This window comes from Hyperolius riggenbachi, chromosome 2 (assembly GCF_040937935.1).
Source record: "Hyperolius riggenbachi isolate aHypRig1 chromosome 2, aHypRig1.pri, whole genome shotgun sequence".
In the NCBI taxonomy this organism is placed as follows: Eukaryota; Metazoa; Chordata; class Amphibia; order Anura; family Hyperoliidae; genus Hyperolius; species Hyperolius riggenbachi.
Window position 1 is genome coordinate 33,138,769 of NC_090647.1, and position 27,067 is coordinate 33,165,835.

The 27,067-nt window shown below is 45.2% G+C and overlaps 1 protein-coding gene across 1 annotated transcript; it reads left to right on the forward strand.

Moving 5' to 3' along the window:
- The first annotated feature begins 10,725 nt into the window (after positions 1 to 10,725).
- On the forward strand, positions 10,726 to 25,659 carry LOC137544745 (protein kinase C theta type-like). Its single transcript, XM_068265836.1, has 5 exons — positions 10,726 to 11,053; positions 14,936 to 15,145; positions 18,436 to 18,524; positions 19,750 to 20,015; positions 24,996 to 25,659. Exons 1-5 carry the CDS (start codon positions 10,726 to 10,728, stop codon positions 25,657 to 25,659), a joined length of 1,557 nt encoding a protein of 518 aa, XP_068121937.1.
- The last annotated feature ends 1,408 nt before the right edge of the window (positions 25,660 to 27,067 follow it).

Below are 27,067 nucleotides of genomic sequence, written 5' to 3' on the forward strand. Positions count from 1 at the left end.
AGGAAAAGTGGGTGAAGCCTAAAACAGTTTACCAAATGTAAGCCTTTCATTTTAAATAGGAAATTTTAAACTGAAGCCATTCTTAGACTGCTAATGGTCGGGTCCTCATACGACACAGTCGGTCATAGGGTGACTGAGCTCACAATTGGACAAAATCAGATTGGACCAATCAAATTGCCCAATTGGTCTAATGGTGGCCACCAATGTTCCAATCTTTTTCATCCAATCTGACATATTCTAAGTGATATAAGGGACTGCCTGAAGTATTCATTCAATATATTCACACTCAGTTTACCCTTCTACTACATAGATTTGGTAAGATTGGACAAAAATGATTGTATCATTAGTAGCCACCATTAAGGTGACTAGTCCAGTCTGATTGGTCCAATGGATAGGGAACTGGCTAATGGACAGAAAACAAAGAGTTGTGGTAAATGGATCGTACTCAAAATGGGAGATTGTTAGCAGTGGGGTCCCACAGGGGTCTGTTCTGGGTCCAGTGCTCTTCAATTTATTTATTAATGACCTAGTAGATGCAGTAGTGAGCAATGTTGCTATTTTTGCAGATGATACAAAATTGTGCAGAATCATCAACTCTCAGGAAGATAGTGTCATATTGCAACCGATCTGGATAGGATGGCTATATGGGCACATACATGGCACATGAAATTCAATGTTGACAAATGTAAAGTCATGCATTTTGGACGTACTAATGGTCTAGCACCATACAAAATAAATGGGATACAGTTGGGGACATCAAACTTGGACTTAGGAGTACTCATTGACAAGTTAAATAATCATACTCAATGCCAAGCAGCTGCAGATAAAGCTAACAAAATTTTAAGATGCATTAAAAGGGAAATAAAAACTCGAGATGCTAGCATAATATTGCCCCTGTTTAACTCTCTAGTAAGGCCACATCTGGAATATGGAATTCAGTTCTGGTCACCACATTACAAAAAAGATATTGCAGTTTTAGAGCAGGTGCAGAGACGAGCAACAAAATTGATACATTGGATGGAAGGTCTCACTTATCAAGAAAGGTTAGATAAACTGGGTGTAACGATCGGTGTAACACAGAGAGGGTCTGATTACCGGTGAACTGCAGTATCACCGAGAATACAGAATATACCCGATTATTGATGATCTGCAGTATCACCGATAATCAGATATATCTACTAACCTCTGGACACCTGAGATAACAAGTGAGTGTAGAGTGCAACAGCAATATTGTGAGTACTGCACAGTAGAATGTTCCTTCCGTTGGCCTAGACTCTCCCTGGGGAGGAGCTAGGCTGAGAGTAGGAAGGACAGAGTGTGAGTGACACCAGAGAGAGGGTGTCACTAACAGGTCTGGGAACTGCCTCTAACAGTAAGGCCAGTTCTCGAGGTCGGGCAAGCCAGGTCGTTAACACACAGACAGATAAGGTACAGATTTCAGGAGACAGATACGGAATCCAATGAACAGGCAGGGTTAAGCAACGGAGTATCAGAATAGCAAGGTGCCTTAATATTCTTGCTACCTGGCGTGTACGTAATAATAAATCTGAACCTTGAGAAAAACAGTGTCCATCGAGCCTGACGAGGGCTTAACCTTTTAGCCCCCTCGATGTATTCCAGATTTTTGTGATCCGTGTAAACCGTGATCGTATGTTCTGCTCCTTCTAACCAATGTCGCCATTCCTCAAAGGCTAACTTGATGGCCAGGAGCTCCCTGTTGCCTATGTCGTAGTTTCTCTCTGCCGGAGAGAATCTACGAGAAAAATAGGCGCACGGGTGCAATCTACCCTGCAACCCTGACCGCTGAGACAGCACAGCCCCCACTCCGACCTCCGAGGCGTCCACCTCAACAATAAAGGGGTAAGAAGTGTCAACGTGTCTCAGGATGGGTGCAGAGCAGAACAGATCCTTTAAAGTGGAAAAGGCCCGTAGAGCTTCTGGAGACCAGTGGGTGGTATCTGCTCCTTTTTTTGTGAGACTGGTAAGGGGTGCAATGATAGTGGAGTACCCCTTTATGAATCTTCTATAGTAATTCGCAAAGCCTAAAAAACGCTGCAAAGACTTTAACCCCACTGGCTGTGGCCATTCGAGAACAGCGGAGACTTTGGTAGGGTCCATAGACAGGCCCGAGGTGGAAATTATATATCCTAGGAAGGCGACAGATGTGACCTCAAAGGTGCATTTTTCCAGTTTCGCATAAAGCATGTTTTGCCTTAATTTATTCAGCACAAACTTGACATAAGATCTGTGCTTAGAGAGGTTGTTGGAGAAAATAAGGATGTCATCCAGATAGACCAGGACGAATCTGCCCAAAACCTCTCTGAATACCTCATTAATCAGTTCTTGGAAGACAGCTGGGGCATTACACAGCCCGAAGGGCATCACTAAATACTCGTAATGCCTGTCGGGCGTGTTAAAGGCCGTCTTCCATTCATCGCCCTCTCTAATCCTCACCAGGTTGTATGCACCCCGTAAATCCAATTTTGAAAAAACTTGAGCGTCAGTAACCTGCGTGAATAAGTCGTCTATCAAGGGCAAAGGATAGCGATTCTTCACTATGATCTTATTCAAACCCCGGTAATCTATGCAGGGACGCAGGCCACCGTCATTTTTCTTAACAAAAAAGAAACCTGCGCCAGCGGGCGACCGGGACGGTCGAATTAACCCTTTGGCTAGGTTTTCACGGATGTATTCCTGCATGGCCACCTTCTCTGGCCCAGACAAATTATAAAGATGGCCCCTGGGAGGCATACAACCAGATCGGAGATCGATGGGGCAATCGAACGGGCGATGGGGAGGCAACTTATCTGCAGCTTTGGGACAGAACACATCAGAATACTCAGAATACTGCACGGGTACACTCTCCAAATGAACCCTGGTTTGGCCCAACTTCACCTTCCCTAATCACTGCTGAACACAATGATCTGACCAGCTAGTTAGCTGCCCGGTGGCCCAATCAATCTTGGGAGAGTGGAGGTGCAACCAGGGCATGCCAAGGATAACTGTGGAGGTTGTCATGTGTAACACAAAGAACTGCAATCTTTCTCTGTGCAGCACCCCTATAGTGACTCCCACCTCCGGTGTCTGAGATAACGGATGATTCCTCTGCAGGGGGGAGTCATCCACAGCTGTAGCCTGGATGGGTGGTTTTACTGGGGTGAGTGAAATTCCCAATTTCTTAGCAAACTCAAAATCCATAAAATTAGCTGCAGAGCCTGAATCAACAAAGGCTTCAGTGACCTCGGTTTTATCTTCCCACGTAACAGTGCAAGGAAGAAGCAATCGTTTATCTTCTAGGGGTAAGAATCGGGCGCCTAGGGTGCTACCCCCTACAATTCCTAGGCGGTAGCGTTTCCCGGCTTATTAGGACAGTCTCGAACTCTATGTCCCCCTTCAGCGCAATACAGACACAGCTGTTAAGACATCCTCCGTCTTCGCTCCACCTGGGACAGCTTGGACCGACCTATCTGCATTGGCTTGGGTGGAGGCGAGACGGGAGGAGATGAGACAGAAGGAAGTGGTGTCACTGGTGTTGTGGCGTAAGACACTACTCTAGCACGATAAGTACCCCTGGTCTGTTTTTGATAGCATAGCCTGCGGTCGATTCGTATGGCCGCTGAGATGGCCTCATCGACTGTTCTGGGCTCGGGCTGGCTTAGCATTAGATCAGAGACCTCATCGGACAGCCCTGACAAGAAACAATCTAACAGGGCATAAGTGTCCCACCGGGCTGTAACTGACCACCTCCTAAATTCCGCTGCATAATCTTCGACCGGACCTTTGCCTTGACGCAAAAGCTTGAGTTTCCGCTCAGAAGTCGAGGCAAGGTCCAGATCGTCGTAAATTACTGCCATGGCTTTAAAAAATTCCTCCACCGAAGTAAGGGCTAGGTCTCCGGTGGGCAAACTGTACGCCCATGTCTGAGAGTCGCCAGATAACAAGGTTTTAATAAATGTAACCTTTTGGGTCTCGGTCCCCGACGATCGGGGTCTAAATTCAAAATAGGACAACAATCTACTCCTAAAATTTCGAAAGTCAGATCTATGGCCAGAAAATCTTTCGGGTACGGGCATACGTATGTCAACGCTAGGAGGGGATCGCACCTCATCCACTGACGTCTGGAGGGTTTGTACAGACCCTGATAGGGCATCAATTAAGGCTTGGTGAGTACCCAGCACTTGGTTGATGTTATCCACCGAAGTGGCAAGTGCGCCCAGACGATCAGTGCGTGCGTCCATTTTGTTTTGGTCTGGCGTTCTGTAACGATCAGTGTAACACAGAGAGGGTCTGATTACCGGTGAACTGCAGTATCACCGAGAATGCAGAATATACCCGATTATTGATGATCTGCAGTATCACCGATAATCAGATATATATTCTAACCTCTGGACACCTGAGTAATGAGCGAGTGTTAGTGCAACAGTAATACTTTGAGTACACACCGAAGTATGTTCCTTCCGTGAGCCTAGACTCTCCCGGGGGAGGAGCTAAGCAGAGAGTAGGAAGGACAGAGTGTGAGTGACACCAAGGAGAGAGGGTGTCACCAACAGATCTGGGAACTGCCTCTAACAGTAAGGCTAGTTCTCGAGGTCGGCCAAGCCAGGTCGTCAACACACAGACAGATAAAGTACAGAATCAGAAGGCAGATGCGGAATCCAATAACAGGCAAGGTTTGGCAACGGGAAATCAGAATAACGAGGTACAGAGTCAGCAGGCCAATACAGAGTCCAGGAACGAGCAGAGTTTGGCAACAAGATAACAGAATTAGCAAGGTACAGGATCAGAGTTCAGAAGAATAGTCAGGCAGGCAAAAAGGTCATAACAAATAATACAGATAATATTCCTAACGCTAAGGTGTGAACGCCTTGATGTCAACACCTTTGGAAACTATGCTAGAACACAGATACGAACAAGGTCTGAGTGCTACCACGTTGTGATCGCAACGCCAGACAACCAGAGAATGACCAGCACGCAGCATATATACACTAGTGCTCTCCAGCACCTCCCCTAATTGCTGGACCAATGAAAATTGCTGTGATTGTCAGCTGACCGGCCTGGTCAGCTGAGCCTTCTCTGACTGTCATAAAAGTTCTGCCTCTCCGCGCGCACGCGCGTCACTCTGAACCTAGGTGGACTATCAGTCCCAGCCACCCTCGCACTGCCTTGCAATGTCTCTGCTGACCCATGCGCGGGGTTGGTGGCACCGCTATCCGCACCGGCGGCGGCCTCCCCGCACTGGGTCAAAATGTCAGCAGCAGGGCAAGAGCCCAAGAATCTCTTAAGAGATTTTAACCCCACAGGTTGAGGCCACTCCAGCACAGCAGAGACCTTGGCAGGGTCCATCGACAGGCCCGAGGTGGAAATTATGTACCCTAAAAAGGTGACAGATGCTACCTCGAAGATGCATTTCTCCAATTTAGCGTAAAGCATGTTCTGCCTTAGTTTGTCCAATACAAATCGGACGTGTGTCCTGTGCTCAGAGAGGTTGTTTGAAAAAATAAGTATATCATCAAGGTATACTAACACGAATTTTCCCAACACCTCCCTGAATACCTCATTAATTAGTTCTTGGAAGACGGCCGGGGCGTTACTCAGCCCGAAGGGCATCACTAAGTACTCGTAATGCCCGTCGGGCGTGTTAAAGGCCGTCTTCCATTCATCGCCTTTTCTAATCCGCACCAGGTTGTATGCACCCCGTAAATCTAATTTCGAAAAGATTTTAGCGTTGGTAACTTGTGTAAACAGGTCATCTATCAGGGGCAAAGGGTAGCGATTTTTCACAGTGATTTTATTCAGGCCCCGGTAATCTATGCATGGCCGCAGGCCTCCGTCTTTTTTTTTAACAAAAAAGAACCCTGCGCCAGCGGGCGACCGAGAGGGGCGAATGAACCCCTTGGCTAAATTCTCATGAATGTACTCCTGCATGGCCACTTTCTCTGGCCCAGACAAATTGTAGAGATGACCCCTTGGGGGCATACAACCAGATTGGAGATCGATGGGGCAATCAAACGGGCGATGTGGCGGTAACTTATCAGCAGCCTTGGGACAGAACACATCTGAATACTCGGAATATTGTACTGGAACCCCCTCCAAATGAATCCTGGTGTGGCCCAATGTCACCTTCCCTAAACACTGCTGGAAACAATGAGTTGACCAGGTAGTTAACTGCCCAGTGGTCCAATTGATCTGTGGGGAGTGAAGGTGCAACCATGGCATGCCAAGGATGACTGTGGAGGTGGTCATGTGTAATACAAAAAACTGTAATTTTTCGTTGTGTAGTACCCCTATAGTGACTTCCACCTCTGGTGTCTGAGACAGCGGATGATTACTTTGCAGGGGGGAATCATCTACTGCCGTAACCTGAATGGGTGGTTTTACCGGGGTGAGCGGAATACCCAATTTCTTTGCAAATTCGAAATCCATAAAATTAGCTGCAGCGCCTGAATCAATAAAGGCCTCAGAAACCTCAGATTTATCTTCCCATGTAACAGTACAAGGAAGAAGTAACCGTTTCTCATCTAGGTAGTAGCGTTTCCGCTCCACTTGAGAAAACTCTGACCGACCAATCTGCATTGGTTCAGGTGGAGGCAAATCGGGAGGAGGTGGAGTTTCAGGGGTCACAGCGTGGGACATTATTTTCACATGGTTTCCACCCCGGGTCTGTCTCTGATAGCGCAGCCGGCGATCTATCCTGATGGCTGATGAAATGGCCTCATCGATAGATTTGGGCTCAGGCTGGCTTAGCATGAGATCGGAGACCTCATCTGACAACCCTGATAGGAAACAAACCAAAATGGCAAAGGTGTCCCACCTGGCTGACACTGACCACCTCCTAAATTCAGCAGCATACTGTTCAACCGGACTCTTGCCTTGACGTAACAACTTGAGCTTCCGCTCAGAAGTCGAGGCAATGTCTGGATCGTCGTAAATTACGGCCATAGCCTTAAAAAATTCATCTACAGAGGTTAAGGCTAAATCTCTGGAGGGCAGACTGTATGCCCAGGTCTGAGAATCGCCTGATAACAAAGTCTTAATAAATGTAACCCTTTGGGCCATAGTTCCTGAAGAATTAGGTCTCAACTCAAAGTATGATAACACTCTACTCCTAAAATTTCGGAAGTCAGATCTGTGACCGGAAAATTTTTCAGGTACAGGCATACGTATGTCTGTGCTAAGAGGAGATCGCACTGTTTGAAGTTCCTGAATAGCCCCAAATATCTGACATGTCTGGGTCTGTTGGTTCAAAACTGCCGCGGAAAGTTGATTTACCGCGGTGGTCAGGACTTCAATATACAGTGCGTCCATTTGGGTTTTGGTCTGGTGTTCTGTAACGATCGGTGTAACACAGAGAGGGTCTGATTACCGGTGAACTGCAGTATCACCGAGAATACAGAATATACCCGATTATTGATGATCTGCAGTATCACCGATAATCAGATATATCTACTAACCTCTGGACACCTTAGATAACAAGTGAGTGTAGAGTGCAACAGCAATATTTTGAGTACTGCACAGTAGAATGTTCCTTCCGTTGGCCTAGACTCTCCCTGGGGAGGAGCTAGGCTGAGAGTAGGAAGGACAGAGTGTGAGTGACACCAGAGAGAGGGTGTCACTAACAGGTCTGGGAACTGCCTCTAACAGTAAGGCCAGTTCTCGAGGTCGGGCAAGCCAGGTCGTTAACACACAGACAGATAAGGTACAGATTTCAGGAGACAGATACGGAATCCAATGAACAGGCAGGGTTAGGCAACGGAGTATCAGAATAGCAAGGTACAGAATCAGGAGGCCGAGTCCAGGAACGAGCAGAGTTTGGCAACAGGATATCAGAAATAGCAAGGTACAGAATCAGAGTTCAGGAGGATAGTCAGGCAAGCAGAAGATCATAACAAATAATACAGTTCAATATTCCTAACACTAAGGTGTGAGCTCCGTGATCTTCAACGCCTTTGGAAACTATGCTAGAACACAGATACTGACAAGGTCTGAGTGCTACCACGTAGTGATCGCAACGCCAGACACCAGAGAACTGACCAGCACCCAGTATATATACATCAGCGCCTCCCCTAAGTGCTGGACCAATGAAAAGTGGTGGAAATGTCAGCTGACCAGCTTGGTCAGCTGACCTTCTTCTGGCTGTCATATAAACTCTGCCTCTTAGCGCGCGCGTCATTCTGAACCTGTGTGGACTATCAGTCCCAGCCACACCAGTCACGCTTTGCAATGTCTTTCCTGGCCTGCACGCGGGGTGAGCCGGACGCGGCGGTATCTCCGCGTTCCGCTATGCCAGCCGCGGAAACAGCCACTCCATGCGGCGGCTTTTCCGCGTTTCTTCACACTGGGTTTATTTAGTCTAGAGAAAAGACGCCTTAGAGGGGATCTAATTAACATGTATAAATACATCAGAGGGCAATATAATAGCTTGGCGGATGAGCTTTTTGTCCCTAGGCCTTCTCAAAGGACTAGAGGACATGATCTGTGCATGGAGGAAAAACGTTTTAGCCATTTATTTAGGAAAGGGTTCTTTACAGTAAGAGTGATTAAGATGTGGAATGCATTGCCACAGGAAGTCGGTATGGCAAACTCTATACCTGCATTTAAAGGGGGCTTAGATGCTTTCCTTGCGTTGAAAGACATCCATGGCTACAATTACTAGGTAATGCCTAATGATGTTGATCCAGGGATTTTATCTGATTGCCATCTGGAGTCGGGAAGGAATTTTTCCCTTTAGGGGCTAATTGGACCATGCCTTGTAAGGGTTTTTCGCCTTCCTCTGGATCAACAGGGATATGTGAGGGAGCAGGCTGGTGTTGTACTTTATACTGGTTGAACTCGATGGACGAATGTCTTTTTTTCAACCAAAATAACTATGTAACTATGTAACTATGTAATTGTGCAATGTGATTGGTCTGATCTGATTGGACTAATTGTGCAATCTGATTGGTCCAACAGTGCAATTTGATTGGTTCAATCTGATCAGTGCAATCATGCAATGTGATTGGTTGAAATTGATTGGTCTAACCTTGCAATGTGATTGGTCCAATCTGACTGGTCATATCATGCAGTCCGATTGGTCCAATCTGATTAGCACAATCATGCAGTGTGATTAGTATAATCTTAAGGTGCCTATTAACGGTACAATTTTATAAACAGATGCACTTTTTCAACACACTTTGTATAATCACAATGTACAGAAAACTGCACAGTGTGGCGCAAATTGATGTGAAACCATTCTTTGGTTGATTGGACCAGAAAATGTAATTGATCTAAAAGTTGGATTTTATGATCACATATGAAGAGAGAAAAAACTCTTACCGAACAAATGATAATTAACTTCCTCTTACTTGCGGTCTTAAAAGTGCGTCTCAAAAGATCGCATCTGATGAAAAAATTGTTCAGTTAATGGTCCCCTTTAGACCAATGTGATTGATCCAATCACCTAACGCAACATCTTAGTGTGTAAGTAGCCTGAAAGTGTGTACCAGACTTTAGTGAATTGAAACCAACGTAGAGGTAAAAATAACAACCTTATCATAGAGTTTAAACAATGGTTAAATCACTTAGGTTGCCGCCTCCATTCTGATGAGGCCGCCGCCTACCGTTATGCTGCTCTCTGGGTAGGAACACACTAGGAAGAAACACTAGCATTGCGTAAAACAATAGCGTTAACGCGTATAATGTAAGTCAATGGGCCGCATGAAAAACCTCATTAATTTGTGTTCTACAATGTGCCTTTTTGTAATGCAGAACTTTCTGCATATTTTTCCAAAATGCATCTAAAACGCACATAACCTCAATTGTGACGCAGAGGTATAGCTTTTTATTGTATTTTTATTGCGTTTTTAATGTGTTTTTTTTTTTTAAACCAAGTTTGATAATGTGTTTCTGCTTCCTTTGAACTTCCTAGTGATGAGCCAGAGAGGACACTGAAAAGGTGTTTTTATACTGACCACAATGTGCGTTTTAGATGCGTTTTGGAAAAATATGCAGAAAGTTACTCTAGCGTTTTATGCAATGCTAGCGTTTCTGCCTAGTGTATTCCTACCCAGAGAGCAGCATAAGGGAAGGCGGCGGCCTCATCAGAAGGGAGGCTGCAACCTAAGTGAGATAACTCTTGTTTACACTCCATGGTAAGGTGCATATTGACCGCTACATTGGTTTCAGCTCACCAAAGCCCGGTACACACTTTCAGTTATGACTGACCAATCACTGACTAATTTTACCTGAAAAATAAATAAAATAAGCCAGTCTCCACACCCAACTGTACACTATTTTAGCAGTTTGACTTAGCAACTGCCATTAAGGAAATGCTTATGGAAAATAAATAATACCCTGCGAATCTCACACGAGGACTAGTTCAAAAGCTGTCGGTTCTGACAGATTTTACCTGCTTTATTTTTTTTGCTGTAGTGGTCCTATAATTTATGTTCTGCATGTACACATTCATGGTTCCACATTCTAGGCCTATTATTTTGTATCTATTTGTTCACATATTTAACATAAAATCTGATGGAAAGTGCTAGAAGGTCCCATCTGCTGCCACCACGCCCCCTCTTGTGATGTCATAATAGAGCCTGTATACCTCTGGTGATGTCATAATGGCAGCCTGTGTATATAAACAGGTGTTGAGCACTCAGAGGCTCACTTTTGTCTCCATTTGCTCAAGTGAAGACAATTGCTTTTGCTCTCGAGCGATTTACTCATTAGTGAGATTATCATTAGTGAATTATGTTGCGCTGCTGTAAAAGGCGACGCAAACTGAACCTCAGGCTTGAGGTTCAGCAGCCTTCAGCACAGCCTGCGACTGCTACCCCAGGGCCCACACCACCGGCTAGGAGGAGCAGAGCCCACGCAGCTGTGCGTTCCATCAGGGCTTTCTTGGGCAGACTTTTCCGCTGCTGTAGACCTGCCCCTTCTACCGGGCGTTCTTCAGGAGCACAGGAATATCTGATATCGGATGATTTCGGTCATGTGGAGGAGGGAGTAGCTGGGAACCCAGCGCCGGAATATCAGATATCGGTTATTTCACCTTACGTGGTGGAAGCGGAAGAAGCTGGTAAGTACTACATCATTATATGTTATTACACATCCCAAATATATAGGTTAATATTGAGGAATCTATAGCAATAAGTGAACAGCAGGCAGACCAATAATAAGTGATGATTTTTAAATTTTTCTCAATGATTTAATGAGAAAATGTAATAAGCTGTCTTTCTCACAGTATTGAAGCCAGACTCCCCAAACTTGACACAGTCAGTCAGTGGGTGACTGGGGTTAAAATTTAGAAAAAGTGGGAGGAGCCTAAAACAGTTCACCAAATTTAAGCCTTTCATTTTAAATAGGAAATTTTAAACTGAAGCCATTCTTAGACTGCTAATGGTCGGGTCCTCATACGACACAGTCATAGGGTGCTGATTATCGCGCGCAAAGTCCCGCGTGCAAAAATGTGCGCGCACAAACGCGCACGTGCGCGCGCAAAGTCCCATAGGGCTTAATGGGCACTGCGCGCGAAGTGCGGTGCGGTGCGTGCGTGCGTGCCTACGCGCTTGCGTGCGCAACACGTTGCGCGCGGAAGATTCGCGCGAGTTTCTTCTTATCATGCCTAAACTGAGTTTAGGCGTGATAAAGGGCTTTTCACTGGCGTGCAAACAATTTGCACCGCTTTGTGAATCAGGCCCTTAGACTGCTAATGGTCGGGTCCTCATACGACGCAGTCGATCATAGGGTGACTGAGATCACAACTGGGCATAATCAGATTGCAGGGAAGAACGAGGGGTGGGAGCTGGGCACCCGGCAGTAATGAGGGTGAGCAACGCCTGCTCCAATGTAGCATATGCAGGTCCTCACTTCTATGGCCGCAACATGACATGCACAGTGACGTGCTACCAGTGGAGAGAAAGGAAGAAAGTTCCCAATGTTACATGAAACCAAAAAGATACAGAGACTGGGCACCGTCCTGTTACTGCATTTATTCACTGTCCGCAGCCAAATGACATATAGTATTTGAATATAAGCATCAAACCTGTCAGCAGTCTTGCATCAAAAAATCATCGATACCTCCAGTGAGGCCTGTGGGAAGGTGTGGTGACCAGGGGGTGATGGATGTGCACAACAGCCGTTTCGCGCTCTGTAGCGCTTGCTCACATGCGTATCCGGGCCATCGATGATTTTTTGATGCAAGACTGCTGACAGGTTTGATGCTTATATTCAAATACTATATGTCATTTGGCTGCGGACAGTGAATAAATGCAGTAACAGGACGGTGCCCAGTCTCTGTATCTTTTTGGTTTCATAATCAGATTGCACCAATCAAATTGCCTAGTCCAGTCTGATTGGTCCAATTGTGCAATGTGATTGGTCTGATCTGATTGGACTAATTGTGCAATCTGATTGGTCCAACAGTGCAATTTAATTGATTCTGATTAGTGCAATCATGCAATGTGATTGGTTTAAATTAATTGGTCTAACCTTGCAATGTGATTGGTCCAATCTGACTGGTTATATCATGCAGTCCGATTGGTCCAATCTGATTAGAACAATCATGCAGTGTGATTAGTATAATCTTAAGGTGCCTATTAATGGTACAGTTTTTTTCAACAGATGCACTTTTCCAACACACTTTGTATAATCACAATGTTCAGAAAATTGCACAGTGTGGCGCAAATTGATGTGAAACCATTCTTTGGTGGATTGGACCAGAAAATGTAATCGATCTGAAAGTTGGATTTTATGATCACATCTGAAGAGAGAAAATACCCTTAATGAACAATCGATAATTAACTTCTGATAACTTGTGGTCATAAAAATGCTTCAAAAGATCTGATGAAAAAAAATTCCGTTAATGGGCACCTTTAGACCAATGTGATTGGTCCAATCAGATTGATTTAATCATGCTATGTGATTGGTCCAATCTGATTGGTTCAATCAATTTCACAAATAATGAACTCATCCCAGAGTTAGCAGGGGCACACTCCGGCTGTAAAGGCGAAAGTGTCAGAAGATGCAGGCTGGGAACGCACTAGGCGTTGCGTGAAAGCTTGCGTTTTGCTGCAAATGCGTTTCTGCATTTTTTGTCATAGTGAAGTGTATTTTGAGTGCATTTGCGGTTCGCAGATGCATTTTACACTTGTATTTTGCTTGCGTTTTACTGCGTTTGTGTTTCCCACATGTGAGTCACAAGTGCATTTTTGTGCATTTTGTTTGCGTGCTGAGCTTCCCTGACATCAGGTGCTGAGCTTCCCTGACATCACCAGAGGTATACAGGCTGCTATTATGACATCACCAGAGGGGCGTGGTAGAAGCAGATGGGACCTTCCGGCACTTTCTATACTGGCCACATTCCCAAAAAATGCATAAAATGCATATCAAAACACAAACAAAATGCACAAAAATGCACTTGTGACCTTCCGGCACTTTCCGTCAGATTTTCTGTTGTGAACAAATTGATAAACAAATAATTGGCCTAGAATTTGGAACCATGACTTTGTACACGTAGAAAACAAATTAAATGACCTCTACAGCAAACAAATAAAGCAGGTAAAATCTGTCAGAACCGACTGCTTTTGAACCAGTCCTCATGTGGGATTCGCAGGGTATTATTTATTTTCCAAAAGCATTTCCTTAATGGCAGTTGCTAAGTCTAACTGCCAAAATAATGTACAGTTCAGTATGGAGACTGGCTTAGAGTTTTTTTGGTAAAATTAGTCAGCGATTGGCCAATCATAATTGGAAGTGTGTACCGGGCTTTAGTGAATTGAAAGCAATGTAGAGGTCAAAAAGAACCTTATCATGGAGTGTAAACAAGGGTTAAATCACTTTGGTTGCCGCCTCCATTCTGATGAGGCCTCCTCCTCCCTTTATGCTGCTATCAAATTTCAGCCATTCATTTTAAATAGGAAATTTTAAACTGAAGCCATTCTTAGAATGCTAATGGTAGGGTCCTCAAACTTGGCACAGTCGGTCACAGGGTTACTTGGTCACAACTGGACGAAATGAGATTGTACCAATCAAATTGCCCAAAAAAAGATTGGATCATTAATGGCCACAATTCAGGTGACTGGTCCAGTCTGATTGGTCCAATTGTGCAATGTGATTGGTCTGATCTGATTGGACCAATTGTGCAATCTGATTGGTCCAACAGGGCAATCTGATAGGCTCGATCTTATTGGTGCAACCATGCAATGTGATTGGTTTAAATTGCTTGGTCTAACCTTGCAATGTGATTGATCCAATCTGACTGGTCAAACCATGCAATCCGATTGGTCCAATCATGCAATGTAATTAGTCAAAACTTAAATTGCCCATTAATGGTACAATTTTTGTTATCGGATACGATCTTTTTTTCGACACACTTTTTCTGATCAAAATGTACAGAAAACTATAGTCTGGGGTGAAAATTGATGTGAAACGATTGTTTGGTCAATTACAACAGAATATGTAATCGATCTGAAAGTTGGATTTTATGATGGTATCTGAAGAGAGAAAATGCCCTTATTGAACAATCGATAATTAACTTCCGAATACTTGTGGTCATAAAGTGCATCAAAAGATTGCATCTGCTGAAAAAATTGTTCAATCAATTTCACAAAAAAATACATTTTCCCGGAGTTAGCAGGGGCACACTGCTGCTGTAAAGGCGGAAGTGTCAGAGGATGCAGGCTGGGTTCACACTAGGCGGTGTGTGAAAGCTTGTACCTGTATTACTGAGCATACCTAACTATAGCCCATAATCGCATGATCATGTATCTTGCAGCGTTTGTTTGAATAACTTTGTTGTATGTTGTATAACCTTGTTACATCTGTCATTCTTGTATCATTATATATACTTATTGTCCAGTGCGGCGTAATATATTGGCGCTTTAAAAAATCAAAACATAATAATAAAAGTTGCATTTTGCTGAATGTTAGGCTAATCATTTTTTTATCTTTGTGTTCACAGGTGATTCTGGTCATGTGGTGGAGGTAGTAGCTGGGGATCCAGCGCCAGGATACCAGTTGTCGGATGCTTCACCTCGTGTGCATCTGGTGGAGGAGAATGAAGAAGCTGATGTTTCTGGTTATGTGGTGGAGGAAGTAGCTGGGACTCCAGCGCCAGGAAATCAGCTGTCTGATGCTTCACCTCATGTGGATGTGGAGGAGGAAGAAGCTGGTAAGTACTACATCATTATTGGTTATTACACATCTCAAATATATAGGTTAACTTTCCTAGCGGAACGCAGTTTATGAGGCTGCGTCCGCGGGAGGAATTTTTGGAAAAAATCTTGTTTTAAACTTGGTAGCTAGCACTAGGCTAGCTACCTGTGTCCCCCAAGTCTCCCGGCACCTATCTGCTCCCCCCGACCGCCACGGGCAACACTCACCCGTCTGCGATCCCGCGAGTGCCGCAGCTTCCCAATTAGCGTCAGTCGTCGCTATGGCAACGATCGGACGTGACGTCATGACGTCATGCGCAGTCCCGATCCTCCCCATAGCAAAGCCTGGAGCTGATCGGGAGGCTGTGCCATCGCGGGATCCCTGGGGGGTATGTATTGCGGCGGGGATCAGGGGGAGAAAGGAGGCACTTGGGGGGCACAGGTAGCTAGCCAAGTGCTAGCTGAAGACTATGTAACAAATTTCATTTAAAAAAATTCTCCCGGGGTCATGCGATCCCCTGCAGTGGCTAGTCCGACACTGTGTCGGGCTTATCCCCAGGGAGGTTAATACTGAGGAATCTATAGCAATGAGTGTACAGCAGGCACACCATTAATGAGTGCTGAGTCGTTGCTATTATCAAGGCGCATTACATTATGTTTCTACACTTTCCAATGCAGCTATAGTTGTTCCCTTTGCTCCCCACACCCCAGATAGTGTTGTCCCCCAGGCCCATGAGCCAGCTGATTGCCCCTCCCAAGGTATCCCCTCTTAGCTAATAGTGGTTATCCAGTGCCCTGCATTGATGCAGAATGGCAGCATTGCACTCACCTTTCCAGTAGCCAGGCACCTTCCTGTGTCCTTCTGTCACCATCCCCTAACACTGGAGGCTGTTCTCTCTGACCCGGCAGCATGCTATGTGAGTATGTACACGCTGCCGGGTCACCAGGGCCGGCCTTAGGTTTGACAGCGCCCTGAGCGTAACCAGATTTTGGTGCCCCCATTCATCCTACACACACGCACGCACACACACACACACACTTTTATCCTGAGTTATCTTCTATGAGATAATTTTCATTTTCACTTTAAAATAACTTTTTAAGATTTCAGTTAAAACGCGCTAAGTGTGAAAGGAGCCATAGGAAAACATGGGACTTACTTTGAAAATCAGTTTTCTTTCAGTTTTAACTGAGAGCAACTGATTAAGTGTAAAAGGGTCCTAAGGGGGGATCTGCCTATATATACACTAAATGGGGGATCTGCCTACATATACAAGACTAGTAGCCTATATACACTAAGGGGGGATCTATTATAGGCAGATATAGGCTACTAGTCTTGTAGGCAGATCCCCCCTTAGTGTACAGGTAGCACGGTGGCGTAGTGGTTAGCTCTCTCGTCTTGCAGCACTGGGTCCCTGGTTCAATTCCCAGCCAGGGCACTATCTGCAAGGCGTTTGTATATTCTCCCCGTGTCTGCGTAGGTTTCCTCTGGGCACTCCGGTTTCCTCCCACATCCCAAAAACATACAGATAAGTTAATTGGCTTCCCCCTAAAAAATTGTCCCTAGACTATGATACATGCACTACACATTACATACATACACATATGACTATGCTAGGGACTAGATTGTGAGCCCCTCTGAGGGACAGTTAGTGACAAGACAATATATACTCTGTACAGCGCTGTGTACTATGTCGGTGCTATATAAATACTTAATTAGTGTATATATAATACATACACTAAGGGGGTTCTGCCTAAGATATATATACACTAAAGGGGGGATCTGCCTACATATACAAGACTAGTAGCCTATATACACTAAGGGGGGGGGGAGGGGGATCTGCCTATTACAGGCAGATTCCCCCCTTAGTGTATATAGGCTACTAGTGTAGGCAGATCCCCCCTTTAGTGTGTATGTATATAGGCAGACCCCCACTTAGTGTGTGTGCATATATATATATATATATATATATATACATACATATATACATACACTATGTATGTATATTACTTTTACTGGTGGTGTGGGGTCTGTCCAGTCATTTGGGGAGATGGCCAGCCCGAATCTCAAGGGACAGTCACACCCAGTCACCCACTGTCACACAGCCAGGTCAGGGCAGGGTGGCTGACACTGTGCCACTGGCTGGCACACCGCACGCTTCCAACCTCCTCCTGTCACGGGGCCAGCAGCGCGGGGCGGAGCCTCTCATACTGCCTCCAAGAGGCTGCAGCAGTTGTTGCTGGTCTTCTCCCCCAGCGGCACCAGAGGGCGGAGCCAGAGAGGAAGACAGTTGCGCTCCGCTGCGCAGCCAAGCTGGAGCCCGCAGCCGCTGCCAGTGAGCATAAATTAACAATATGCGGCCGAGCGACAGGAGAGCGGCACGGCGCCACCCCCTGGAAGCCGGCGGCCGGCGCCCTGAGCGGTCGCTCCGGTCGCACAGGCCAAAGGCTGGCCCTGCGGGTCACATAGGACAGGCGCCAGTGTTCAGGGATGGAGATGGCAGAACATAGGAAGGGGGCGTATTGGCTGGAAAGGTGAGTGTGCTCCACTGTAAGTACTGCATCAATACAGGACCCCGAAGGAGCGGGCACTATTATCTTGGGGATAGACCTGGTAGGGGACATCAGCCTGCTCTAGGGCCCTGAGCATGAGCAATTGCCTAGTTCGCCACTCTAGAAGCACCGCCCCTGTGCCCAGTAAAGAGTGTTATTTCCTTGAGACAACAGCAATTTGATTGGTCCAATCTGATTTGCTCAATCATGCAATTTGATTGGTCAAATTTACCTATGTCTTTCTTTTTCCTACAGGAAAGATCATAGACAATATGTGGATGCTCTGATGATATGATAGATTTGTAGGACTTTTGATTGGCAAGTCACAGCCACATTGATCACATCTCACTTCTGTTTCTTTTGCATAATAAAAAGTGATACAGGATCAAAAGGATCCTGACCAGCTAATCAAAAGGTTCCTGCACTGTGATCACATGACCAGCCCATCACATTTCTCCATGATCTCTCCTTTAGGGGAAATTCTAGGGTAGAAGGTTCATCACTATTTCACAGAGTCCACATGCGGGAGAATGCTGGCTGACATATAGAGGAGTAGAGATAAGTGTGAGAAGGTCCCGGCAGGAAAGATGTGGATGAGCACAAGCAGATCTCTCACTACCTATTAATCTCAGCGAGACATCTGCCAGTGTAGGGCTACCTTTACAACCATGTATAGGCTTTGATTATGTATACGCTTTGGTTTATAGGAAATCTCAGTAGATGATGATATTAATGTGATTTTTCTTTCTCTTCCAAGGCCCGAGTGGAATCCAGACCATCAGGACGCCACTGACTGTGGACAGCTTCAAGTTCCATCAATTTCTCGGACATGGGGCATTTGGCAAGGTAAGTAATTAGATAGATTTCCCTAGGGGCAGGGTCAGCCCAGATATGGCTTTAGATAGCCATCTTTATTGGTCTCAGTGGAACTAGATATAGACAGGTAGCAACTCTGGCCTGCAGCATTTTTGCATTGTAGTGGCTGGATAGTGTAATGGTCAGAGATGCTCAAATCCGAATTCGGGTGAGACCCGGATAGTTGCTATGCGGATTTCACCCAGTTACCTGTGCAGGCTGAACGGGGGGGTCAAGCTTACCTATCCTCTTCGGTCCATCCCTCGGCGCCTCCCACGATGCGTTCCACACTCGTCACGTGAGTATAAACACTTCCTCCTTCAACCCGAAGGAGGAAGTGTTTGTAATCACATGACCGCCGCGTGGAACGCATCGTGTGAGGCGCCGAGGAACAGACCTAAGAAGACGTCAGATAGGTAAGCTTGACCCCCCTGCCCAGCCCACACAGGTCACATGATGAAATCCGAATAGTAACTATCCGGGTTTCACCCAAATTCGAATTTGAGTATCTTTGGTAATGGTTAAAGAGACTCTGTAACAAAATGTTCAGCCTTATTTCTTCTATCCTATAAGTTCCTATACCTGTTCTAATGTGGTTTGTCTTACTGCAGCCTTTCCTAGTTGCACAGTGGCTGTATTATCTCTGTTATATAATCTAATCTTCTTTCCTTTGACGGCTTTGCCGGGCTCAGGCAGGAATGTGCTGCTCTGCTGTTATAGGCAGAAGCTATACACACCCTCTACACACCCCCTGCAGGCTCCGTGTGAGTCACAGACTGAGCTCCTCTGAGCCTATAACATGCTGTTAGCAGCCATGTCTTTTGTTTGTAAACACTGCCTAAAACTGGCAATTACAAGCCAGGATTGCAGGGAGTGGCAGAAAAAGCACAGAGGGGCCCAGGAGAACATAATGAATAGAATGGTATGCTTTTTATTGTAAGAATTTTAAAGTACAGATTCTCTTTAAGGGCTCTGCCTCTGACACAGGAGACCAGGGTTCAAATCTCGGCGCTGCCTGTTCAGTAAGCTGCACATATTCAGTAGGAGACCTTAGTCAAGTCTCCCTAACATTGCTATTGCCTATAGAGCGCGTCCTAGTGGCTGCAGCTCTGCCGCTTTGAGTCCGCCAGGAGAAAAGCACGATATAAATGTTCTGTGTTTGTTATTGGTCCATCTTAACTATCGAATACTAAATATTCTCCTCTGTCTCTTCCAGGTTTACCTTGCTTCCCATCGAGCCAGTGACCAACAGCTGGCCATCAAGATGGTCAGGAAAAGAGCATTCCTGAAGAAAGACCCCGAGGTCATCTTTAGGGAGAGTCAGGCCTTGAAGACCCTTAAGAAGGGTCCCTTCATCACCCAGCTCTATGGTACATTCCAGTCGGAGGATTACCTCTACTTTGCCATGGAGTACCTGAGCGGGGGAGACCTGTGTAAACTTATAGATGATGCTGATGTTCCCTTTGACATTACAACCCTAAGGTAAGATTACATACCTCCGAACTTTTTGAGATGAGAAAGAGGGACACTTAAGCCACGCCCCTGCCACACCCCTGATCACACCCCGGCACACCCCTAGCCACACATACCATAAAGATTTTATAAGACAAATATGTTTTATAACTCAAACGACATTGGTCCTTTCAATCCTGGTTCATTTTTCTTCATATTAACACTTGAAAACTAGAAATACATCAATTTAAAGGATGAGAATACAGTTTAGAGTTAATCAAACACACATTTTTTTCAGTAGAGAAATACCCATATTTATATAGAAAGAGGGACAAAGTCCTGAAAGAGGGACACGTGAGGAGGAAAGAGAGACAGAAGGGCAGGGCTCCCAAAGAGGGACAGTTGGGAGCCATGAGATGACTCTGCTGTTTTATAAAGCTAACAACTGCCCCTCAAGCCCCTGTAACCAGGCCCGGATTTGTGTCACAGGAGCTTATAGTCACAAATGTCTTGGCATCCTAGACTCCGCCCTCCTTGAGCCTACAAATCACTGCCGAACCACACCACAAGTGTGCTGGCTGTCCCAGCTGTCACTTCTCCCTTACTTCCCTTGCCCGCCATGGGTAGCTACAGGTGCCCCTTAGTATTAGGTAGCCAGAAGTACCCTCAATATTAAGTTGCATAGGGAAGGAGAGAGGGAGGCAGCTAGAGCAGCCTTTCTATCATCAGGCGCCTGTAGGCACGTGCCTACAGTGCTTTATGGTAAATCCAGCCCTGCCTGTAACCCCTGTGACCTGGGGGTCCCACCTCCCCATCCCCAATATGCAGAGCAGCGCAGGGAGCAGAGTATGTTACCTGTTCTTGTGCCACTCAGCTGCCCTCCTCACATCAGCTGTGCATGATGCTGCATACCTGTCACATGACATGTAAGAGGAGCCAGTAGCCATGTGGAGGTGTGCAGCACACAGAGCCCACCCACTGTGGGGAGGATATCAGAGCAACATGGTGCTGCAAGCAGGGAGCATACACTTCTTCCTGCACTGCTCTGCATACTAGTGTGTGTGGGGGGAGGGGGGAGCAGGGTTATCTGCTAGTCTCCCTGTTACAACTATTCCATCTTGTAAATTACCCTTATTAGAAAAGGTTCTGGTAAAATGCTTTATTTACATCACATCAATGTGAGGAAGTCATTTTACACACACTGAAATTTGTATTAGATCTTTAGAATGAGTCAGGCTGGGTGCACACATAACATAACGTGAAAAGGCTGCATTTTATGCCATGTTTTCATTTTAAGTTGTGTGCATTTTTTGTGTGTTTTTGCTGCGTTTGCGTTTTTTAACCGTTTTGTGTGCGGTTTTAATGCGTTTGCGGTTTGCATATACACAACGCATGTGAGATTTGTATGCGTTTTTTATGGGTTTTAATATTTATATTTATGCAAATCACTAGGAAGACAACAGGAAGCGGAAATAATCAGATATCTTTATTTTTTTAAAAAAAACGCATCAAAAACGCATACAAAACTTAAAGGGGAACTGAAGTAAGAGGTATACAGAGGCTGCCATATTTATTTCCTTTTAATCAATACCTGTTGCCTGGCAGCCCTGCTGGTCTATTTCTCTGCAGTAGTATCTGAATAACACCAGAAACAAGCATGCAGCTAGTCTTGTCAGATCTGACATTAATGTCAGAAACACCTGAATTGCTGCATGCTTGTTCAGGGGCTATGGCTAATAGTATTAGAGGCAGAGGATCAGCAGGAGGGCGTAGCAACTGGCATTGCTTAGATGGAAATAAATATGGCAGCCTCCATATCCCTGGACTACAAATATTACTCCTGGTGCACAAGTCATATATTGTGGCAAAAACTCCCCTTTGGGGAGGAGAACAAGGGCTGGATAATACTTCGCAACAAATTAGAACAACCAAGTTCTCTAAAAGCATAACATCTTTATTAAATTGTTATCAAAACCAGCAACAATCCCCCCATATAACCCACCCACTCCCCCCTAAAAAAGCCTATCTAGATATTGGAGCGCTCCTCACACACGCACACCACTCATGCATAAGGCACAATTCTGGCTCTGGCCTGGAAATTTAATCAATGATCCTATGGGACCTCCAAACACTGTGCAGTGATGATGGGTAGAATCCATGCATCTAGCAAAGTTCCAGCAATTCTGCTTAAGCTGCGATGATAGTAACACTACATCCTTTAACAGCTTAGTCCAAACTCTAGTTATTTGTACATCTGGGGCTCAAACACCTCCTTCAACATAACACCAACAACTTTGACTTGGAACCGCTGATACCGATATCTTCTTGTATACATCAACCAATGCATATACAGAGCGTCCTTTTTGGATTACATCCACGCTGCACAGCAGCACTCACCACCTCTTCTGTCCCTTTGAAGGAAACACTTTGCGTTCCAGGACTTGCGGCTGCGGCGTCCCGCAGCTCACTCTGCCCATACTTTGTAACCTCCGGGGTATATGCGGGATGTCATTGGGGTGCTTGATCCTTCTCTGGCCGGCCAGACTAACAGCATCTTGCACTGACGAAGCCCACGTGATGAGGTGGGCGTAACGCGTATGCAGGCGTGGTCACCAAGCCGACAGAGTGAGAGCGTTTTTGCCCGGCATTGCTCGCCGCATCATGTAGCACGCTGTCTGGCCGGCCAGAGAAGGATCAAGCACCCCGATGACATCCCGCATATACCCCGGAGGTTACAAAGTATGGGCAGAGTGAGCTGCGGGACGCCGCAGCCGCAAGTCCTGGAACGCAAAGTGTTTCCTTCAAAGGGACAGAAGAGGGGAGCTGGGAAAAAAGGGCGCATGCCGCTAGTGGACAAAAAGGGCGCCGCCATTCACTCCCATAATAAATAGCGTTTAATGGGCGCCGAGTAGGAAAAAAGGGCGCCGGAGCTAAATAAAGTTTATAAACGGCGCCAGGAGCTAAATAAAGTTTACAAACGGCGCCCGGCGATGTTTAATGATTTATAACTGAACTTGTGGTGATTTACGTTTATAAAATGCACCCGTGCCGAATAACGTTTATGAAAATAATAAACATATTTATCTTATTTAAATAATTAAAACATTATTTAAAGTTTTATCTCTTACTGTTTGTAAAAAATTATTATTCACAAAATAAAGCGATCAGTACGTAACGTAAATTGCAAAATATTTTTTGAATCCACAATTAGTAAAACATTATTATCCACATAATAAAGGGGGGTCTTAGGTTTAGGCACCAACAGGGGGGTCTTAGGTTTAGGCACCAATAGGGGGGTCTAGGGGTTAGGGGTAGGTACAGGGAGGGGTACTTAGGCAACAACAGGGGGGGGTCTTAGGTTTAGGCACTAACAGGGGGGTCTTAGGTTTAGGCACCAACAGGGGGGTTTTAGGTTTAGGCATTAACAGGGGGGTCTTAGGTTTAGGCACCAACAGGGGGGTCCTAGGTTTAGGCACCAAGAGGGGGGTCTAGGGGTTAGGGATAGGTACAGGGAGGGTTACTTAGGCACCAACAGGGGGGGTCTTAGGTTTAGGCACCAACAGGGGGGTCTTAGGTTTAGGCACCAACAGGGGGGTCTTAGGTTTAGGCACCAACAGGGGGGTCTTAGGTTTAGGCACCAACAGGGGGGTCTTAGGTTTAGGCACCAACAGGGGGGTCTTAGGTTTAGGCACCAACAGGGGGGTCTTAGGTTTAGGCACCAACAGGGGAGTCTAGGGGTTAGGGATAGGTACAGGTAGGGTTCTGTGTAAGAGTAGGCTTAGGTATAGTTTTAGTAAAATTTTAGTAATAATTACTAATGTATTACAACATTTATTACGAACGTAGTTATATTTATATCATCTTTATAAACAATATTTTCAAATTTTATTATAACAACAAACTATAAATGACGGTTATTCACAATAATATACAATTATAACAATTAAACATATATTATTGGTTTTTTTATAAACGTAATTATAAGTTTAACTTTTGAAACAGGGAAGATTAACGTTTTCACAATTTCCAATTTCATAAACATTATTTAATGATTTATAATTTTGTTAAACATTATTTGTAAACGAAATATAGCACACTATATTTATAAACCCTATTAATGATTAATTATTATTTAGAGTTTACACCCCGCGCCCTTTTTGTCCAGGCGCCCTTTTTGTACGTACGCCAGAAGAGGTGGTGAGTGCTGCTGTGCAGCGTGGATGTAATCCAAAAAGGACGCTCTGTATATGCATTGGTTGATGTATACAAGAAGATAGCGGTATCAGCGGTTCCAAGTCAAAGTTGTTGGTGTTATGTTGAAGGAGGTGTTTGAGCCCCAGATGTACAAATAACTAGAGTTTGGACTGAGCTGTTAAAGGATGCAGTGATACTATCATCGCAGCTTAAGCAGAATTGCTGGAACTTTGCTAGATGCATGGATTCTACCCATCATCACTGCACAGTGTTTGGAGGTCCCAGTGTTTGGAGGTCCCATAGGATCATTGATTAAATTTCCAGGCCAGAGCCAGAATTGTGCCTTATGCATGAGTGGTGTGCGTGTGTGAGGAGCGCTCCAATATCTAGATAGGCTTTTTTAGGGGGGAGTGGGTGGGCTATATGGGGGGATTGTTGGTGGTTTTGATAACAATTTAATAAAGATGTTATGCTTTTAGAGAACTTGGTTGTTCTAATTTGTTGCGAAGCCTCCATATCCCTCTCAGTTCAGTTGTCCTTTAATATATTGCGTTTCCATTGACTTTCATTATGTGCTTTTTTGATGCGTTCATGCATTATATGCAACAAAACTAGCGATTATAAAAACGCTAAAGTACAAACACACACCCATGCCTTTTTTATGCTGCCATGGAGTAACATTGGTGCATAAAACACAGCGGTTTGCAACGGTAGCGTTTCTGCTATGTGTGCACCTGGCCCCATGGATACATCTTTCTGCTTTATTTGTGTATTGAACATGTGATGCTAATAATGATTTTATTTCTCTTCCATCAGACTATTTGCTGCACAGATGGTCATCGGCCTGGAGTACATCCACTCCAAGGGTATAATCCACCGAGACATCAAGCCGGAAAACATCCTTCTGGACGGAGTCGGGAATATAAAGATCGCTGACTTCGGTCTGGCAGCACAAAATGTCTTTGGAAATGCCATGACTAAAGGATGTAAGGGGACCTTGTTCTATATGGCCCCGGAGGTGTTCCTAGAGATGGACTACAACCACACAGTAGATTACTTCTCTATGGGAATCGTGCTCTTTATCATGGCGTCCTTCAGGTACCCATTCCTGAAGAATGAGGAGGATAGGTTTGATTTTGACCTCAGATCCTCCATTTGCTGCACATCTCCAGACTACCCAGCGGAGATGGACATCATGCTGAAAGACTTCTTGAAGAAGCTACTGTGCAAGAGCCAGATAAGGCGTGAAAAACTGGTGAAAAACCTGAGGGAAGAGCCGCTCTTCATCCAGATAGACTGGAAGGACGTGGAGTCCGGAGAGGCACGGCCCCCATTCCATGTGGAACAACCACAGGAAAAACCGAGAGACACACTGACTGTGTTTGAGATCACCTATTCTGAGGCAAAGAGGAAGCCCAGATTGCGAGCTGAGCAGCAACAGCTCTTTAAGTCGTTCTCGTTTGCCAGTGAGGGGTGGTGAGTTGTGTGGAAGACCTGCCAGCTTCCAACAACATCAGCCGTCTACTCACTTGGACAACAACATCAGCATCATCATACATCATATTTATAATAAAAAAAAAAATGTCAGTTTGTCTGTATGTATTAATGTTCTGAGATTGTAAATAACGTACACAAGGTAAAATTTAGCAACAACAAACGGAAGGGCAGCCCCCACCAACAAGAAGTAGCAGACACGCTTGTGGTCCTTCATCTCTTTATCCAAAGAGGAATGGAGTACTAATGTTATAGAAGGGATCCAGCACTTTCTGAAAATTAAGAACCAACTTTTATTTGGAAAGTGTATAGTTGTAGACATAGCCCCTGATGATATGCTATGCAATGAAATGCATAGGGCAGAGCCAGCAGAGTGACGTCACTGGTGGAGAAGTGTGGGAGTGAATGAGCTGCGTCCAACATGTCAGCGTGCTAGCATACCTTGCTGGTTTAACGTTTTGGCTGACAGCAGGGATTAAGGCAGCAGATGGTTATAGAGCGGCCACTCGGGAACTGGGCCTACCTGTACCTTTTTTGTAAGCCTATGAGACGCTTGCCAAACTTGCTGGAAAGTTTTTATTGAAGATTTTTTTAATTTTATAATAAACGATCTGCACAATTGGAATCGGTTTCCCCCTTTTCCCTTCCTTCTTTTTAATTCACATGTGGATGTACATGGTGGTGATCTGAACTGGGAAAACGAGGATATATGGAGGAAGAAAGCAGCTTGCCAGAGAGACGACTGGGGGGGGCATAAACCCCGGGGGCGTGATGTGGTCGGTCAGACCAGAGGATCTGGTGAGTTATACCCTGAAGGGGGGTCTGCATTGTGTTGTGCATAGGCAGATTGAAGAGTCCGAGAGCGCAAACCATGAATATGTATAGTTGTAGACAGACAAAAAGGCTGAAGGCTGAGGCCACCCTCGGGCACTTTTTGCCTGCGATTTGCGCTTTGGTGATTTGTTGGTGACTAGCAGGAATAATCCTATGGGATTACTCACATTGCTCTGATTACGGCACGTTTGCAATTTCTGACGATCCCAAACCTGCTGAATGTAGCATTTTCCCCGGCGATTGTCTTGTGATTCTCATTCACTAGAATGAGAAGTGCAAAAACGCAATCGCCAAAAAATTGCAATTGCTAAGCAGGCTAGGAAGTTCGCCAAAAGATACTAGTAGGGGAAAAAACATCAATACGTTGAAAAGTGAGATGTTAATTTATATACTACAGTATATAAATATAAATATCTATATATATAATAGAGTGCATGCGTGCACGTATGTTTTCTGCTTTCAACAAGACTTTGTATGCAGATTTCTTGCTGCCTGGGAGGATATGCTCTGGGGGTCTCGCGTACCCCCTACACACCTGGGCAGAACCACAAACAGCCAAC

Bases quoted from the DNA above. Each gene is read 5' to 3' on its own strand.
- LOC137544745 (XM_068265836.1), top strand. From the start codon at position 10,726: ATGTTGCGCTGCTGTAAAAGGCGACGCAAACTGAACCTCAGGCTTGAG. The intron at 11,054-14,935 runs GTAAGTACTACA...TTGTGTTCACAG, and splicing joins GGTGGAAGCGGAAGAAGCTG to GTGATTCTGGTCATGTGGTG. The intron at 18,525-19,749 runs GTAAGTAATTAG...TGTCTCTTCCAG, and splicing joins GACATGGGGCATTTGGCAAG to GTTTACCTTGCTTCCCATCG.